At 39.5% G+C, this 19,499-nt stretch overlaps 1 protein-coding gene across 1 annotated transcript; it reads left to right on the forward strand.

The window, feature by feature from the left end:
* Positions 1-17,109: 17,109 nt before the first annotated feature.
* LOC122048971 (probable NOT transcription complex subunit VIP2) lies at positions 17,110-19,200 on the forward strand. The gene is made up of 4 exons (XM_042610475.1): positions 17,110-17,210; positions 18,296-18,401; positions 18,491-18,669; positions 18,765-19,200. The coding sequence occupies exons 1-4, from the start codon at positions 17,193-17,195 to the stop codon at positions 19,176-19,178; spliced, it is 717 nt and encodes a 238-aa protein (XP_042466409.1). The 5' UTR covers positions 17,110-17,192; the 3' UTR covers positions 19,179-19,200.
* The last annotated feature ends 299 nt before the right edge of the window (positions 19,201-19,499 follow it).

Genomic DNA, 19,499 nt, shown 5'->3' on the forward strand with positions numbered 1-19,499 from the left:
CTCCAAAGAATTCAAGGGGAAAAATTCTCAAGAGGAGCAAGTGGAGCCAAGACCAAATCCAAAGATGTGAGACAAATGATAAAGTGACCAAGCTTTTGGTCAATCTATTGTCGAGCAACATCTTGGAGCAAATTGGAGATTTTGAAGATGCCAAAGAGCTATGGAGCAAATTGGCCAAGATTCATGAGATCTCCTCCACTGTACCAATCCAAGAAAAATCCAAAGATGGGTGACTCATTGGAGCAAGACCAAGAGGAGGAGAATTCCGAATGTGAGAGATGCTCATCTTCTGAAGAAGAAGTCCAAGAAGCTTCATCTTCAAAGGAATGCAATGAAGAGGGTAAGGAGAGGGCATATTCCTTGTTCCATTACCATACACAAGATGAAGATGAAGATGAAGAAGCCTCCACCTCTAGGATTGAGGGGGAGCAATTTTTGATGACACCGGATCAAGAAGAAGGAGAAGTCTCCACATCCGGGTCAAGAGAAGAAGAGGATGAAGAAGCTTCCACCTCCACAAGTCAAGTCGAATCTATTGGAGGAGCATCATTATTGGATCAAGAGGAAGCCTCTACCTCCGAATCAAAAGGAGAAGATGTCATCCCTACACATGAAGGTATAAATATTTCAAATAAAAATAAAAATCATATCATATATTTTGAGTGTAGGGAGCATGGGCATTATAAGAGCAAATGTCCTAAATTGGCCAAGAAAAAGAGTCAAGTGGCACCAAAGGGCAAGGAGAAACCCAAGGAGACCGTCCCCACAACAAAGAAGAGCAAGGAGCACATTGTGTGCTTCTCTTGCAATCAAAAGGGACATTATAGGAGCCAATGTCCCAAGGGGAAGAAAGCGGTCAAGGCTCATGGAGGAAGCACAACTCAAGGGGGAGCCTTCAAGGTAAAAAGAAAGGTATCATTTATTGAGCCTACTCCCTTGAATAATGGTAAAAAGCATGCTAGTTCTAATTTTTATCATTTTAATGTTATTTACCATAAGAATAGAAAGCATGAGAGCTTTAAAGAAAAATATGTGGCTCTACATGCTAAAACTATCACACCTAGGTTTAGAAAGGTAGATAAAAATCTAGACAAGGAAACTAAGAATTTTAGTTATAGGTCTAGAAATAAAAATGTTCGTGAATTCATTGAAAAACCAAAAACTAAGGACTTAATGGTGGAAAATCAAGTCTTGAGATCAAGACTTGATAAATTAGAAAAGACCCTAAAAAGGATGAAAAATATCCTAAAAGGGAAAAATGAGCATAGCCTAGGTCTAGGAGTACAAAATTCATCCAATGGCCATAGAGGTTTGGGATACAAACCTAAGGCTAAGAAGGATGTAATTTCTTACCATAGGGTTCCATATAGTTATGGAACCAACCCTAGGTCAAATGGTCAAGTCAAAAATACTAGGGAAGTCATCCCTAAGAGTATTTTTGCAACAAATATGACTAAGACTTCTAAGAAGTCCAAGAAAGTCACTAAAAAGGTCACAAGGGAAGAAATCTCTAGGGTTGACCTAGAAAAGGTGACCAAGGCTTCTAAGAAGCCAAACAAAGTCACTAGGAAGGTATCTAGGGAGGTTATCTCTAGCGAGTACCTAGAGCATCTAAGGAGCACCAATAGGTTTTGGGTTTCTAGGAGCATTTTCTCTACCCCTTAGATGGGTTAGAGAGTGTCAACTCTAATTGAAAGGGTAGTTAACCCAATCATGATAAAGTTGGCACTCTAAGAGCATTTTCAAGGTTATTGTTAACCTTTGAAAATGATAAGGATTAATGGCTTACTCTTGGAAAGAGTAAGATGTGTCAAAAATTTGAGTTTTTGGATATAATTTTAATTGGCACAAGAAATCAAGACTAAAGAAATGTCAAGTTGGAATGTTGGCATTTTATTGGGAAGATAAAGGCAAGTCTAAGCCTTATTTTAATTTGTTACTCTTTAAAAGAGTAATTTGTGTCAAAATTTGAGGAATATGCTTAATTTAAATTGGCACAAAATTAAGAAAATCAAAAAGAATGTCAAAATTGAGTTTTAGCATTTTCTTGGGAAATAGTGGGCAATCTAGGGTTAAATTTTAATTTAGCTAAGGATTAAGGATACTTAGATAGGTAATCTAGGTATTTTATTTATGCTAAAACTTGCCATGATTGTTTGCCCATCATATGCCATGACATCATATTCATTTTTACATTCATATTTTATTATGAAAATCACAAAAATACCATGTCATGTCATACATACATCATGTAGTTATAGGATATTTTCTTTTGAAAATTATTTCTTTTTGATGTATTCCATAACATATCATGCATTATTTTAATTCCTTGCAAATTTAAGGACAAATGTCATTTATAAATAAATAACATCCTTGGTGGATGTTCATAACCTCAAAATGCCTAGATAGATATGCATGATCCCTAGATTAGGGCAAAACCAAACTTTACATATCACAAAAGAACTATAAGGTGACTTGTATGTGGTTTCATACACATTAAATACAAGTGAGATGTTAGGATGATGAACAAAACTCAAGATGTTGATTTAGTGCATTCTTTTGAGTTTTATGTTCATCAAAACACATAGTTATGTGGTTTCCAATCATTGGGAAAGCTAATGTACAAGTCATGTGCATTGAGCCCAGGGAACATGGTTAGATATTGGTTTTGAAAATCATTTTAAAATGCTTTTGGAAAACCTTGGTGAAGGCTATCTTTTGATAGTAATCATCATTGAATAGTTGAGCACAAACTAGAAGAAAATACTAAAGTTTTTACAAGTTTTCTAGTTTATGTCAATCTTGAAAAATATGAAGTATTTTCTTAGAAAACTATTTTTCCATGATAATATATGCCCTAAGGAATGTCTACATGAATTTTCATAATTTTTCAAATTTTGTAGAATTTTTGGGGAGTTTCTGAAATTGACTGAAATTGAATTTCAGCTTTTTCAGAGCTTCAATCGATCAACCGATCGATTGGAGTGCCTCAATTGATCGGGCGATCGATTGAGAAGACATTTCTCACGAGCAGAAGCTCGCTGGATAGATCAGCCGATCGATCCACGCAGTCTGAATCGATCAGTGGATCGATTCAGCAAGGTTCAATCGATTGGGACCCAACTCCAATCGATTGGGGATGCTAATTTTGGCTGGGAAAGCCTGATTTCAGCATTTTGAATCACCTTTAGCCTAGGTAACCATTCCTAACCCCTCAACACACATTTGTATACATTTAGGGGGAGTTTTCATGATGAAAACAAGGATGGATTGGTTAAGGAAGACTAAGTAGAGGTTTAGGTTGAGGTTTGGTTTCATTCTTGAATGTATGAACCTCAAAACTTCTATTTTGGGTTTCCTAAAGGTTTAGGGATTCCAAGTCATTGTTGGTGCAATTACAGAAGTTACGTGCATGTCTTTAGGAGGAGTTACTCTTTAAGGACATGAAAAATTATTTTCATACACCTTGGAAGGTGGTTTTACCTTCTTTAGTGAAAATGCTCAAAGTTGGGCATTGGAATACAATGGAGAATAGATATCTTCATTGTTTAGTGGTATATGCTCAAGGATGAGCATGTGATGAAACTAAAGGGTATGGGACCTTTATTTGAATCGTGTTGTGAACAACGAGTGAAGTTGTGAACAACGGATGAGTAACTCTTCAGGGGGAGAGTTTCTTTTTGATGTGTGCCAATAGGGGGAGAATGTATGATTAAGTTAGGTCTTCATTCTCATATTGGCATGAAGTAAGTTCAGGTTATGGGATTAGCCTAACTTACAAGTTGTATTGTTAAGTGGTATTGTCAAACATCAAAAAGAGGGAGATTGTTGGTGCAATATCCCTAGGTCAAGGTTGACCTGGTTGACTGAGCTTGAATTGAGTCAAGCTCGAGTCTTGATGTTTGGCTTTCGATGTTTGACAATACATGTAGACAACACATGAAGATTGCAGGTACAATTGTTCATGTGGTGAGATTGTGAAGGAGAGTCAAGTAGGTCAAGGTTGACTGGATACTTGACTGGAAAATCCTGGTGAGTGAAGTCAGGTGAAAGTCCTAACTGGGAAGTTAGGCAGAAAGAAAGTCCTAGTGAGTGAAGCTAGGCAGAAGGAAATCCTGGTGAGTGAAGCCAGGTGAAAGTCCTAGTGAGTGAAGCTAGGCAGAAGGAAATCCTGATGAGTGAAGCTAGGTGAAAGTCCTAGTGAGTGAAGCTAGGCAGAAGAAAATCCTGGTGAGTGAAGCCAGGTGAAAGTCCTGGTGAGTGAAGCCAGGCAATTGGGAAAGTCCTAGTGAGTGAAGTCAGACACGAGGAAATCCAGATGGATCAAGGCTGATCGGACATCTGGTGTTGGAAAGTCCAAGTAGGTCAAAGGAATTGACCAGATACTTGGCACGAGTTGGAAAGGCCAGGTAGGTCAAAGGGATTGACTGGATACTTGGCATGAGGAGAAAAAGTTCAAGTGGGTCAAAGGGATTGACCGGACACTTGGTGAGAGAGTCCTAGCAAGTCAAGGGTGACCGGATGCTAGGCATGATGGACCAACAGGTCATGGTTGACCGGATGTTGGTTTAGGAGACTTTGGACTTGTTTTTGGGAAAAAACATAGGAGCTGGATTGATCAGCCGATCGATTGGCACATGCCCAATCGATCGGTCGATCGATTGGGTGAGTCCTCGCGACAAACCTCTTCCCAATCGATCAGTGGATCGATTGGGGAGAAGCATCGCGCGAACAGAACAGCTCTGGATCGATCGGCCGATCGATCCAGAGCCTCCAATCGATCAGTCGATTGATTGGGAGGGCGTTTTCGTGTGATGGGACCTGGATCGATTGACCGATCGATCCAGGCGATTCCCAAGAGCACAGAGGCACTCTGGATCGATCAACCGATCGATCCAAAGCCTCCCCGATCGATTGGGAGCAATCCAATTGATCGGGATCCGACTGTTGGCGCTGGATAAAGTCGTTGGCGTGCGATTCCTTCGCTATTGCTCGCACCGTTCAGCTCCGATCTTCACAGCAGCTTCTCCACAGCGTTCTTCCACTCTCATCGCTAGTTCTTGAAGGATCTTGGAGAGATATCCAAGTCAAGAGGCATGACTACAAGAAGAAGAATAAGCTAGGGTTAGGGCTTTCATTGCATATCTTGTAAGATATTTCTTGTATTTGTCTTCCCTTGCTTTCTTATTGTATTGAGAGTATTGTAGGGCTTCTCCGCCTTCAGTAGTTACCGAAAAGGAGTGTTTTATTAGTGGAGGGTGCGTGAGTGTGTGGATTCTTGGACTAGTCACCTCTTGTGAGGTGGATACCAAGTAAATCCTTGAGTTAGCGTTGTTGTATTTGTGTTCTTGTATTTTTCGCTGCACATCATCGCAAGAAACAAGTAACGACGAGCACGAGATCGCGCCGAGCTATTCACCCCCCCCCCCCCCTCTAGCTACATAATTGGTCCCAACAAAGGTTTGGTATTTGATTTCAGATATAAGGTATGCATCATGAGATTTGATCTAATGCTCAATTTTGGTTGGGATGGTGATTTCATAGGGTACCAGATTTGGAGATTAGCAACTCTACTTAGCTCCGATCGTAATTTCCCGGTAGCAATGCTTTTTGCCGTAAATCAATGGTAAAGCACCTTGGACTTGGGTGAGTGTTGAATTGATTGATTGAAACATTATTTTGATGATGTTATTGGAATCAGATGGTTAAAAATAGGTTGATTAACCTTTAGGAAGCGAATGGATTAGGTGGAGTCAATTAGGGTTTCCTAATTTGATTGGAATTTGGTTTAGCTATTTGATGTACGTGGAAGTAGCTAAATTATACTTATTGTTGTAGGACTTTGAGTTACGACGAGCCGCTTGACGTGGAGATTGTTTGATACGATCTTCTTTTTGAAGCGGGTACCTTTGACTTATCTTTTTGATATTATTATTCTGATATGCTTAGTAGGTTATAACTAGTAGTAATAGTTATGTTTATATCTACTTGGTATGTCACTACTTGATACTCTTAGTATGCCCATACTTTTATCTGTTATGCATTTATGATTATGTCCTTCTGTTTCTTGCATTATGTACTTATGTAGTGACATATAGTGCATTTCCGGATACACGTCTAGCTACTAGTTTATACTTGGCATGTGTACCTTGTTTATACTTGGCATGTATACCTTGTTTATACTTGGCATGTGTACCTAGGTTTAGTACTTAGCATGTGTACCTAGGTTTACTATCTAGCATGTGTACCTAGATCATTGTTATGGACTTGGTTTTCCTTTTGGTACACATTATGAGGAGGTTGATATTTTTAGGAGTTACATGCTTAGTGTCATGCACCATTTTTGCATGCTGAGCGATTGTCGGCTCCATTATTGTTGAGCACATCGGCAGTTACATGGATTTACACATACAACCACTCATGGGTTAGTGGTATATCAGGCAAGGTGTGTGCAGTTTGCTCTGTTAGGGCTCCGCTGGTCCGCTCATTGGTAGTGTGATTACAACATGGTAGCAGGATAGGGATCCCTCCTCTTGACTATGACACAGGGAGATGAGAGCATTGCGCTCCCCCACTATGATTTGGGGTAGCAGGATAGGTATACTTCGACAGCATCTTGTCCACTCGGTCACTCAGGAGTAGTGATGGCAGAGTGTACAGTTGTCATAGCCCTACCCACTCGATCTCACTATCGTGTGTTAGATGGCTGACTAGCGTCAGGGGTGACTATGTCATTTGCATCATATGCATGAATTGCATTTATTGCTTGTGATTGTTGCATTTTGGATGCTGCATTTTTATGGATGTATATGATTGATATGCATACAGGAGTCATGAGGTATTTGGTCTGTTGACCCTTATGACAGGATAGGAGGCCCTGGTGAGTACAGTTCTCTTTTGTTGTTCAGTAATGCCTTTCCTGTTATTGATTAGGAGACTGTACTCCATGATTATTACTGTTAGATATATTTTACTACGCATGTCAGCTTGATACCCGCTGAGTTGTTGAACTCACCCCGTTGCTTTATTCCTATTATAGGTAGATGATTAAGCAGTTGCTTGGAGGTTCATGGCTGCCAGTCTCACGTCACATCTAAGATTGGCTTTTTCATTCTACTTTGTATTATGCTTTCGGTACTTTGTATTTGGTCTTGAGATTATGTTATGTCATCTTGTTTATGGTTTGAGTCTTGTGGCCATATTTATTTGTTTTTAGGTTTTGTATTGTGATATAAGTCATGTCGGCATGCAGTCAGTGTATTATCTTGTGTGGTTTATGTTTATATCAACCGTGTAGGCTGAGTATTATATTTTTATTGTCTCCCGTTGTGTTTTTTTTAGTCAGCCATGTGGGATGTTTAATATATATAACTATGTGGTTGTATATATATATTCCAGTCGTGCGGGCTAATATATTCTTGTAGATGTAGATATGATTTAGATTGTCATCGTTACAGGGGAGATGCCGCCGGATTTTTCTCTGGCAGGGACTCCTCTGGGGCGTGACATGATACTTAATTCTTAGGTCCAAGGATTTTTTTTATAGCCCTTGGAGAATTTAATCTGTGACTAGAAGACACCTCCAACAAGTTGGAAGGTGCCTCCAGCAAGGCAAGAAAAGATAAAACTTTATCCTTCACCAACGACATTTTTGCCCAGTCGAAGCTGCCTTCAAGTGATTGAAGGCACCTTCCATGAAAGGTTGAAAGCGCCTTTATATGCTTGAAGGCGCCTTCCAGTAGAAGGGTTCGAGGGTGCCTTTAATCCACTTGAAGGCACCTTCAGCAGCTATTACTGAGCTCCAATTCTTCTCCTTTGGCTCTTCCACTGCTCTGTTCATTTGGGTGATTTCGGCCAACCGGAATAGGGCTCACCTGAACTCATTTTCCGGCCTTCTCCTCAAGCAGTCTTCCTCCCCGGCTTCTCGTCCTTTGGACTCCTGCGCAGGTCCTTCTCGTCTGCAGGTGTACTCTTCTGCAACATCTCATCCCTCGGATGCACCGAGCCCGTCGACTCTCTTCCCGTGCCATCCTTCTCTCTAGCTGCGTCTTTTACTCGATTTCTTATGTTTCTAAGTTCCTGCACACTTAGACATAAGGATCAAATACATAGAGCCTAACCTAACTTGGTTGATCACATCAAAACTATCATAGGGTACCAACAATTTCCCTCTTTTTGATGTGTTCGGGTGAGCCCTATTCCGGTTAGCCGAAATCACCCAAGTGAGCGGAGCTACGAAAGAGCTAAAGGAGAAGACTTGGAGTTCAGTAGTAGCTGTTGAAGGCACCTTCAAGTGGATTGAAGGTGCCTTCTAACCCTTCTGGTGGAAGGCACCTGCAAGCACATGAAGGCGCCTTCAACCCTTCATGAAAAGCGCCTTCAATCACTTGAAGGCACCTTCAATTTGGCAAAAATGTCGTTGGCGAAGGATAAAGTTTTATCCTTTCTTGCCTTGCTGGAGGCGCCTTCCAGCTTATTGGAGGTATCTTCCAACCATGGATAAGATTCTCCAGGGGCTATAAAAAGACTCCTGGACCTAAGAATTAAGTATCAACTCTTGTATTCATTTCCTAGCAACCGTCTGAGCATTCAACGAGTGTAAGAGGCTTCTTCGCCTTCATTGAAGGAGACTTTTTAGAGTTTTTTATTTGTCTTAGATTAACAACCACCTACGTTATAACCAAGTAAATCTTATGCTTCTTCTTTCATTTTGTAGTTATTTAATTTACGTATTATAATTATACTGTTGCTACTAATTTGAGTTGAAAGATTGAGAAAGACATTTCGTTTTATTGGAAATTCACCTCCTCTCGCCAGAAGGACTAACCGCCGGCTGAAGCACCGAAAGATGATCGGACCGACAATCTTCCCACCGAAGTTCGAGGGAGAATTTGCATCTTGGAAGAAACGTATGGAGGTATTTTTCAAAACTAATTTTGAAACTTTGTTAATAATTAAATATGATTTTATAGCTCCCAAAGACTCCCAAGGAAATGAAAAGGAAGAATGCCAATGGACCAAGAAGGAGCAAGCAGACTTTATAGAGAACGGACGAGCCGAGTTCCACTTACTTAGCGTACTTCCACCCCAGGAAGTAAATCAAATGAGAGATTACGAATCAGCAAAGGAACTTTGGGAGAAGTTCCTGGAGCTGCACGAAGGAACTTCCGAAGTAAAGCTCGCGAGACAAGACCTGCTCTGGAACCAACTGACAAACCTCCGAATGGAAGAAAACGAAACAATTGTACATCTGCACTCGAGGATCAAAGAACTCATCATCAGACTCATGAATCTTGAAGAAAAGATAACGAATCAAGATTTGTTAAGGTATACTTTAAATGTATTTCCTAGGACATCCGAATAGACATCTATAATCGACTCATTTTACATATCTAAAGACCTTGAAGTTAATTCATTAGAAAAAAAAAATTCCACTTTTGAACTTCACGAATCAAGATGTGCAGTCTTGCGAAACAAAGGAGAAAAGACATCACATAACATAGCACTAAAAGCCAATCAAAAGGGTGAACCATATCAAGATTTCGAGAATTCAATCGATGCAAATGAAGCAGCATTATTGGTAAGGAAATTTAATAGATTTATTAAATCTAATAGATTCAAGTCGTAGACAAAAAAGGACTTCAAAAGCAAAGGAAGGTACGATGCTATAACTGCCAAGGAGAAGAGCACATCAAGGATGACTGCCTTGAACTAAAGAAGAGAGAGAAAGATAAGGGCAAAAGCTTGATAAGATTGAAGAACAAGAATTTGAAGGCAACATGGGATGAGTCATCGTCATCCTCTGAGTCTGAGATCGAGGCCTACGTCGGACCAGCTCTGATGGCAAATCACCATAGAGACATTGAAAGTTCCTCAGAGATGAGCATCGACGAAGGGGGAGGATCCTCTGAAGAAAACAGCGACGAAGGGGGAGCATCAGAACACAAGGTAAGTAAGGTGCGTGTCCTACCTCCTGAAAAATTATTTCAATTTATTAAAGTACTTTCTAAGGATCTAGTAAATTTAGAAAAAGAAAATTCTAAGTTAAAATTAAACTTAGTAAAGTCATGCCCCCTAAAAATGTGTGATTGCTTTAAAATAGAAAATGAAAAATTAAATATTTAAATAGAAAAACTAGAAAATGACTATGCATGCTCAACTTAAAAAGGATTTCAAAATTTAAATTACAGACAGCTAAGTTGGTATATCAGGAACCATAGGGGTCAAATTAGAAGGTTTGAAGGTTTCTGAGTATACCCTTTCTGAGTATACCCTTTTGCAACAAGCCTTGCTTTGAAGGTTTCCACCTTTTCATCTGCCCTTCTTTTTCTTTTGTAGATTCATTTACATCCAATAGCTTTTACACCATTTGGTGGTTCTACAATCTCCCAGACCTTATTAGAATACATAGATTCTATTTAAGAATTTATTGCACTTTGCCAAGATGCTGCATCTTTATCTTGGAGTGCTTCATCATATGTCCAGGGATCAGGTTCATGTTCACTAGGGATCAAGTCCGAAGATTCTCCCCAAAACATGAATCTATCAGGTTACCTAACAACCCTTCCACTACGACGATGCACTACTTGTAAGTGTGCATCATTTGTGACACGTGTTGCGGTTTTTTGTGGTATCTCATCTTATACCATTGGTACTAAAGTAGACGTGTCTTCTCTTATTTCCTCAAGAACGATTTTACTCATGGGCTTGTGGTTCATTACATAGTCCTCTTCTAAAAATCGGGCATTCGTGCTGATCTTTAGGACTATAAAATAAACCACCTTTCGTTCCTTTAGGATAACCCACAAACAAGTGAACTTCTGTACGTGATTCCAACTTATCAGCATCTCCCTTCAGCACATGTGCTGGACTACCCCAAATCCGAATATGTTTCAGACTAGGCTTACGTTCATTCCATAATTTTGTGGGAGTAGAGGTTACTGACTTAGAAGGTGCCAAGTTCAGAATGTACACTGCCATTTCTAGAGCATATCCCCAAAATGAATTTGGTAATTCTAAATAACTCATCATTGATCTAACCATTTCATAAGAGTTCTATTCCTTCATTCTGCCACACCATTCTGTTGGGGTGTACTAGGTGCAGACAGTTGGGATTGAATCCCGGTCTCTGATAAGTAACTCCTAAACTCTCCTAAGAGGTATTCGCCATCACGATCAGACCGTAGTGTCTTGATACCTTTACCATGACATTTCTCCACATCGGCCTTGTATTATTTAAACTTATTAAAGCACTCAGACTTGCGGTGCATCAAGTAAATATACTCGTATCTCAAATAGTCATCTATTCGAAACCACCTCTTGCCTGGATAGTCATAGGTCCACACAAATCAGAATGAACTAATTCTAACACATCTTTAACTCTATACCCCTTGGCCTTAAAAGGTCTCTTGGTCATTTTTCCTTCCAAGTAAGATTCTCAGGTTGGAAAATTTTCCACCATTAATGAACCCAAAGGTCCATCAGCTACTAGCCTTTGAATCCTACTCAAGTTAATATGACCAAGCCTTAGATGCTAAAGATATGTTTGATTTATTTCCGAAGGTTGCTTTCTCTTATTAGTATTAGAAGATGTGTTATTAATTTTCATTTGTTGTATCGTGGGAGTTATTGGATTTAGAGTATACAAATTATCAACCAACGTACCAAAACAGATAACTACCCTATTTTTCTTGACAACTACTTTGTCATCAAAAGAAACAGAATATCCATCCATAAATAGTTTAGAAACTGAAATCAAGTTCTTTCTAAAACATGGTACATAAAGACAATTTCTCAAAATCAATGTTTTATTTCTATCAAAAGATAAATAAATATCTCTCACTGCAACAGCCGCCACTTTTGTAGCATTAACCATGTAGACGGTAATCTCCATTTCATATAGTCATCGAGTTTCCTAGAACCCCTGTAATGAATTACAGACATGATCAGTGGCTCCCGTATCTACACACTAGGTAGCGGTAGATAACACCACTAAATATGTTTCAACCACTAGAGAAAAAGATATACCTTTATTGTTCTCCTTTCTGCAAGGACATTCCACTTTCCAATGTCCAGACTGTTTGCATGTGAAGCACTTTCCCTTCGGCTTCTTCACACCTGCATGTAGCCCAGTCCCTAGAGATCAATTCACTTTCTTTGCTGAACCAACTTATTTCTTTTTCTTCTTTCTACCTTTCGGCTTAGAAGCAGAAACATTTTCAGTAATATGAATTTAAGAACTTTGACGAAATAGCCCTTCTGCTGCTTGAAGTTCTGTTAGAAGTTCTGCCAATGAATAAACCCTTTTGTTCATGTTGTAGTTCAGGCGGAACTGCTCAAAACTTTTAGGCAGCGTTTGGAGAATGATATCGACCTGGGTTTCCCCATCGATTTCTACTCCAAGGACTTCCATCTCATTCAAAAGAGTCATCATTTTGAGGATATGATCCCTTATGGGTGTCCCCTCAGTTATGGTGGTCGTCATCAAGTTTCTCATAGCCTCCTGCCTAGCAGCCCGATTCTGGTGTCCGAAGAGTTCCTTGAGATTGTGCATCATGTCATAAGCGGTAGGCATGGCCTGATGTTGATGTTGCAGCACATTTAACATAGAAGCCAAAATGTAACACTGTGCCATCTCATCTGCCCTGACCCATTTCTTATGATACTCAATCTCCTCTTCACTAGAATCGCTATTAGGTAGGCTTGGACAGATCTCAAAAAGTATGAACTTGTAACCTCCAGTAGTTAAGACAATGTCCAAGTTTCATTTTCAATCAACGTAATTGGGACCAGTAAGTTTGTTTTCTTTCAATATAACAGCAAGAGGATTGAAAGTCATTTAAAATCCTAAGAATCACAAAATATTTAGTCAAAACTTTAGAATTTAAACTAATATTGATTCCTCAAACAATATCATTTAAATTCACCAACACCTCAAAACACCGTGAATTTTGTATGCCACTATAGTGTAGACGTATACAAATTCAAACATTTGTAAGAGGGGGGTTTACCCATTAATTTTATTATCTTGTCAACCTAACTTTATGACAAATAAAATTAATGGTTGATTTTTCTTCGGTTACACAAATAATAGCAGTGACTCCGATGGAGAGGATACTATTAAATGCGCCTAAGTGCATACCATTACTTGATACTTAGTCCATTAAATAGGATTGTGCCCCTTCAGATGGAGAAGATCACACAAACCTAAATAATTTTCTATAATCATCCATAAAGGGAGTTTGATCTAGTGATCCGCAAACAAACTTATCTGATGTGGAGGAAGGCACTCAAAGCCAACGCGCAATTTTGAATGCATCACTTACAAGCCAGTAATGGAGACCGTAGAATTTAAATAATTTCTCTCCCACTTAGTTATTTAAAATGAGAAATTTTAACATGCACACACACACAACACATATAAACAGTATAAAAGGCAATAAATATGAAAAATAATTTTTCAACTATTATGGCCTCATTCATAGTTGTCCTCCGTGTGCCACTAACCCTAGTCGCCGCTAACAAGTCATGTCGTCGCATCTATCTTGCTTCCTTGTCTGCTGCGCCTCTGGTCCTCAAATAGCACCACGCCTCACAAGGATACGATCCGCGATAAAAATAAAATTTTACATTTATCAATCCTATATTCCACAAGGGAATGTACATGTAATCTAGATTGAATAGAATGTAAAATCCTAAAACTAATACAGCTCCTGTTATATTTAATAATTACAATCATGCACACACATAAAATGCCCTCGACATGCCCGAGGGTCCAAATCACACACACACACAATAGGGTTATAATAGTTGGAACTAGGATGCCTACAACCACAGAGTTAATCTATTTGCACATCCTACTATTATCCTACCTAAATTTATGTATGAAAAGTGCATAATTTTGTTGGGACCAAATATGTAGCTAGAGGGGGGTGCATAGCTCGGCGCGATCTCGTGCTCGTCGTTGCTTGTTTCTTCAAAGATATGCAGCGAAAAATACAAAGAAACACACACACAACGCTAACTCTAGGATTTACTTGGTATCCACCTCAACAAGAGGTGACTAATCCAAGGATCCACACACTCACGCACCCTCCACTATGAAAACACTCCTTTACGGTAACTACCGAAGGTGGAGAATCCCTACAAGCTCACAGTACAAGAAGAAAGGGAAGGGAAATACAATACAAGCAAAAACTTACAAGATATACACAAAAACCCTAACCCTAGCTTCTTCCTAGCCTCTTGACTTGGATGTGCACCAGCACAAGCCTCCAAGAGCCTTCAAGATCTGGCATGAGAGTTGTGTGGAGTCGCTGTGAAGATCTGCGTTGAGAAAGTATCAGAGCCGTGGGAGTTCTACCAAGAGAAACGCTCGCCAACAGCTATATCCTACGCCAACGGTCAAATCCTAATCGATTGGATTGCTCCCAATCGATCAGGGAGGCTTTGGATCGATTGGCCGATCGATCCAGAGCACCTCTGTACTCTCGAGAATTGCCTGGATCGATCAGTCGATCGATCCAGGGCTTATCGTGCGAAATCACACCTCCCAATCGATGGCCCGATCGATTGGAGGCTCCCAATCGATCGGCTGATCGATTGGGAGGCTTTCTGTTCGCGCGACACTTCTCCCCAATCGATCCATTGATCGATTGGGAGGAGGCTTGTCGTGGGGACTCGCCCAATCGATCGGCTGATCGATCCAGCTCATGATTTCGCCCAAAATCAAGTCCAAAGCCCCCTAGACCAACATTCGGTCATCCATGACTTGTTGGTCCATCATACCTAGCATCTGGTCACCCTTGACCTGCTAAGACTCCCTTACCAAGTGTCCGGTCAATCCCTTTGACCCACTTGGACTTTTCTCCCCGTGCCAAGTGTCCGGTCATCCTTGACCCACTTGGACTTACCTCCACCAGGTGTCCGATCAACCTTGATCCACCTGGATTTCCCGTGCCAAGTATCCGGTCAATCCCTTTGACTTACTTGGACTTCCCAACACCAGATGTCTGATCAAACTTGATCCATCTGGATTTCCTGTGCCTGGCTTCACTCAACAGGACTTTCACCTAGCTTCACTTACTAGGATTTTCCTTCTTCCTAGCTTCACTCACTAGGAATTCTCATTTGCCTGGCTTCACTCACCAGGACTTTCACCTAGCTTCACTCACTAGGATTTCTCAGCTGCCTAGCTTTACTCACTAGGTCTTTCACCTGGCTTCACTCACCAGGATTTTCCAGCTGTCCGGCTTCACTCACCGGGACTTTCCAGTCAAGTATCCAGTCAACCTTGACCTACTTGACTCTCCTTCACAATCTCCCCACATGAACAATCGCACCTGCAATCTCCATGTGTTGTCTACATGTATTGTCAAACATTGAAACCCAACATCAAGACTCGAGCTTGAACCAATTCAAGCTCAGTCAACTAGGTCAACCTTGACCTAGGGAATATTGCACCAACAATCTCCCCCTTTTTGATATTTGACAATACCTCCTTTAAGTTAGACTAATCCCATAGCCTCAACTTCCTTCATGTCAATATGAGAATGATGGTTTCCTTCATTCTTCTCCTTTCCTAGAGGGCAAACTCCCTTTTTAGGTAATGAAGGTCTAACTTAACCACACATTCTCCCCCTATTGGCACACATAAAAAACTCTCCCCCTGAAGAGTTACTCAACGTTGTTGACAACTTCACTTGTTGTTCACAACACAATAACGAAGGTCCCATACCCTTCATTATTCTAAACAACTACAAGAAAAACCCTCATAGACATCGGTGGAACAACAACGATTTTAAGCAAAAATTGATGTCTTTGAGTATTTTACACCGGTTTTTCTAAAAACCGATGTCTATAAGCGCAGATTTTCGCTCATAGACATCGATTTTTTAGGCAATGTCTATGAGCGCTTTTTTTCGTTAATAGACACCGATTTTAACAACGGTTTTTAAAACCCGGTGTCTATGAACCAAAATAAAATAATATAATTTTTCCACCAATACTTAGCCAAAATTTACAACACTTCACTCTTCCCTTCAAACCTAAACCTATATCGCGCCGTCCACCGTATACTGTCGCGACGCCACCACTACTTTCCTCCTCGCTGCTGGTCGTCCGACCATCTCTCTCAGCCTCATCTCCCTCTTCCCCTTCCTAGATCAACGCCCCTTCTCTCAGCCTTATTCTGTTGTGTTTGATTATAAACGATCCCAATTCCAGCCCACCGCTCGTCGCGGATTTTGGTTGTCTCACCCTCAGCTCTTGTTCTTTCGACGTCGAGAACTCGTTCATCGGGGTAAATCTTCTTCCTCCACGCTCCTATCGTTGTTCGTCGTGATGCTTTCGGTAGATTGTTTCATTTTCCCTACTGATCTTGGTTTAGGGTTTCGATCAGAACTTGTAGGACAGGCTTCGTGTCGTCGTTAGGAATACACTAAGAGATTTGTCCTTGATAGATTTTGATTTCTGTTCCATTTTCCCTCTACGAGGCGGAGAACCAGGAGTGGTTGTCGTCGTTGCTGCGAGGTAAGTATGTCGAGCAAGTTCCGCTGCAACTTTTTACTGATTGAGATAAGTATATCATTGTTAACAGCGAAAGGTGAAATCAGTATAAAGGCCAGAGGTTAGACTCATGGAGTGTGATAATGCATGAGTATAGGATAAAACCTTTATTTGTTAGTTGTCTTTGGGTTTGCCATAGATTGCCATCTTAAATTAATACAAATGCATGCCTGCTTTACTTTGGGAATGTTTCCAGATAAAATCTTGTCTTTCTTACTTGCTTAATTTATTCTTCGTGGGGGAAAAAAAGGAAGAAGGAATCACTTTTGGTTAGGTTGTAATTGGGCTATGAAGCCAATCGCTTACATCTTATGGTTACAGTTTCTCCTTTGAAGATAAAAACATTGCATTATAATCTTTATTTCTAAGAAATTTTTTAGTAGTACTTTAAACAAGTCTTCAGTATTTATAGTATGACTAGCATCATTTATTCTTCTAGTTGCTACCAGTGTAGCCACTTCATATGATTTGCTAACTTAATATCTAAAGTGGGCTTTATTTTTTGAGCTTGGGGTATAGTCAGAACTACCAATCGGACTTGCTGAGAGTTTTTATTTATTGGCTGGCATAATGAAGGATCACTACATCTGGAATTGAGTCTTTCTTGAGCACGTGGCAAAGTTATAATGTCTTGGCTTCTAAATGTAACTCTTGCTTTTCTGATTTTCAGTTTATTAATTGCATTTTCTAGTCTCATTCGCATGACATAGGACTGTCTAACCTGTATGCTCGATGTTTAGGTTTTTCTAATTCTCTCTTTTCCATATATTTTCTATGGAAAATTTGTGAGACAAAATCATAGTTTTCATTTTAGACCAATCAATTTTATGAGATAACTGTTGATATTTTCAAGTTGATGAAATACTACTTGATATTTTTTTTAATTGCATCTCATTTTCAATTGACATGTAATACTCTTGTTAACAGAAATGGATCTTGTGCCTATGAACTGAGTAGTGCCCTCTAGAATTTTGAATTGTATGATTTAACAACTATAGTTTTTATTGTTAAATATAGTTGTGGTTGACAACATTGATTAGTAGAAAATACACTTAGTTGCAAAAGGCTTCATCTAGACATTTTGTGAGGATTATTTGGGATATTTTCTCTCGTTGATGGAATTAATTTATTTTACTTAAAACTATTTTTCATGATCACTGGATTCTCCTTGGTATTATTCATGATTACCAGATAGATTTCATAAACATCGTACTAGGGTGTATACAGAGAAATCACTAGGGTATGTTCCAATTTAAGAAAGTTATCTATGCTGTCAAACAAATTTTTAGAGCATGGTTTAAGAAATCACAAGGTTACTAAATTGATAATCAAATCTTTATTGAGTACAACTTGACAAACTAAGCACCATCAATGTCTATGCTCCATTATGTTCTAGCTTGATGGAGAGAAGTAGAATAAATAGTTATAGACTTTAATATTCATCCCAAATTACCTATTTGTTATTTTACGTATGAGATTTGTATCTGATGTAATTTTACTCTTGGTATTAATAATATAATCCCTTATTCTTAGCTGAGTTTCAATTGTTAGAGATGAGTAGCTTTTGTTGTTTGGTGAAGATGTTCAATACAGTTTATGTAAATACTAACTTGACACGGTTGTTTCTTTCTTGTTGGTTAGCATACCAAGTTTGTTAGCACCTAGCCCATGCCCTATGCTTTTACTAGTCTTGCTTTTGCTGATCAAATTACTGGGTCTCTTGGTACAGTCAACTCTTAATGGTTCAACATCTAATCTTGCGGACTCCTCAGGCCAACCCTATACCACATTGTTTTCTGGCCAGTCTGCGGCAGTGCCTGGGTTCCATCCTTCTGGTTAGACATTCCTACATAAACTTTATTAACATATTCTCGTGAAATTTTGCTTGTATGTGGAATTTTGATTACGGTTTGTAAAAAAATAGGTGGTCTTCAAGGATTGCATAATATTCATGGAAGCTTCAACCTGCCAAATGTGCCTGGTTCGCTTGCATCCAGAGAGGCCACAATGGGTGTTGTACCATCAGGTGGTGTTCAGCAACCAGGAGGAAGCATTCCTAGTGGACGGTTCTCATCAAACAATCTTTTGGTTGCATTATCTCAGGTCTAGCATTAGTTTATTTCCACATTACTTCACTACATCATATGGTCCTTTGAATGTGTTTTATAGTATTGATTCTGGATTTTTTTTTCATGCAGATGCCTCATGGCTCTGGTGTCACAAATAGAGGGGGTATTAATGTTGTTGGAAATCATGCTTTTAGTAGTAGTAATATTAATGGAGTCACTGGGTCAATAACTGGTATTTCCTCAAGTTCAGCTTCTAGGAATCGTAGTTCTGTTCCTGGTTTGGGAGTTTCTCCAGTATTGGGTAATGTAGGGCCAAGACTTACAAGCTCTGTAGGCAACATTGTTGGCAGTGGTAACATGGGAAGAAGCATCAGTTCTGGAGGATTATCTGTGCCCGGTTTAGCTTCACGAGTAAACTTAGCTACTAATAATGGGTCAAGGAGTCTCAATGTACAAGGAACCAACAGATTAATCAGTAGCATGCTTCAACAGGGTAGTTTTCTTGCTTTCCTTGAAGCTCTTCAATTTCTGTTTGCATATTAATTTAATCTTGGCGCAAGTGTCTAATTACTTCCTTTTTCTGAAAGGACAAACTTCTTAGTAATTTTAATAAGACATTTTGCAGAAAAGTCTATTCCTAATATAAAATCTGTTGTTACTATGGAGCCTAGAATTTGACTGTCAGTACCTCCCTGGGTACTTTTGGTATTCTTATTTTAAAAGCACCCTCTAATATTTTACAAGTGATTTTTCTGAATAGTGGGCCACGTATACTGATCAAGTGTGCTGCCTATATGGTGGAAAAATGTTGCAATTCATTCAAAGTTCAAACCCATTTAGGTTGAAATAAAAAAAAAATCTAAT

The sequence above is a fragment of the Zingiber officinale genome, chromosome 2B, assembly GCF_018446385.1.
Source record: "Zingiber officinale cultivar Zhangliang chromosome 2B, Zo_v1.1, whole genome shotgun sequence".
Classification (NCBI taxonomy): Eukaryota; Viridiplantae; Streptophyta; class Magnoliopsida; order Zingiberales; family Zingiberaceae; genus Zingiber; species Zingiber officinale.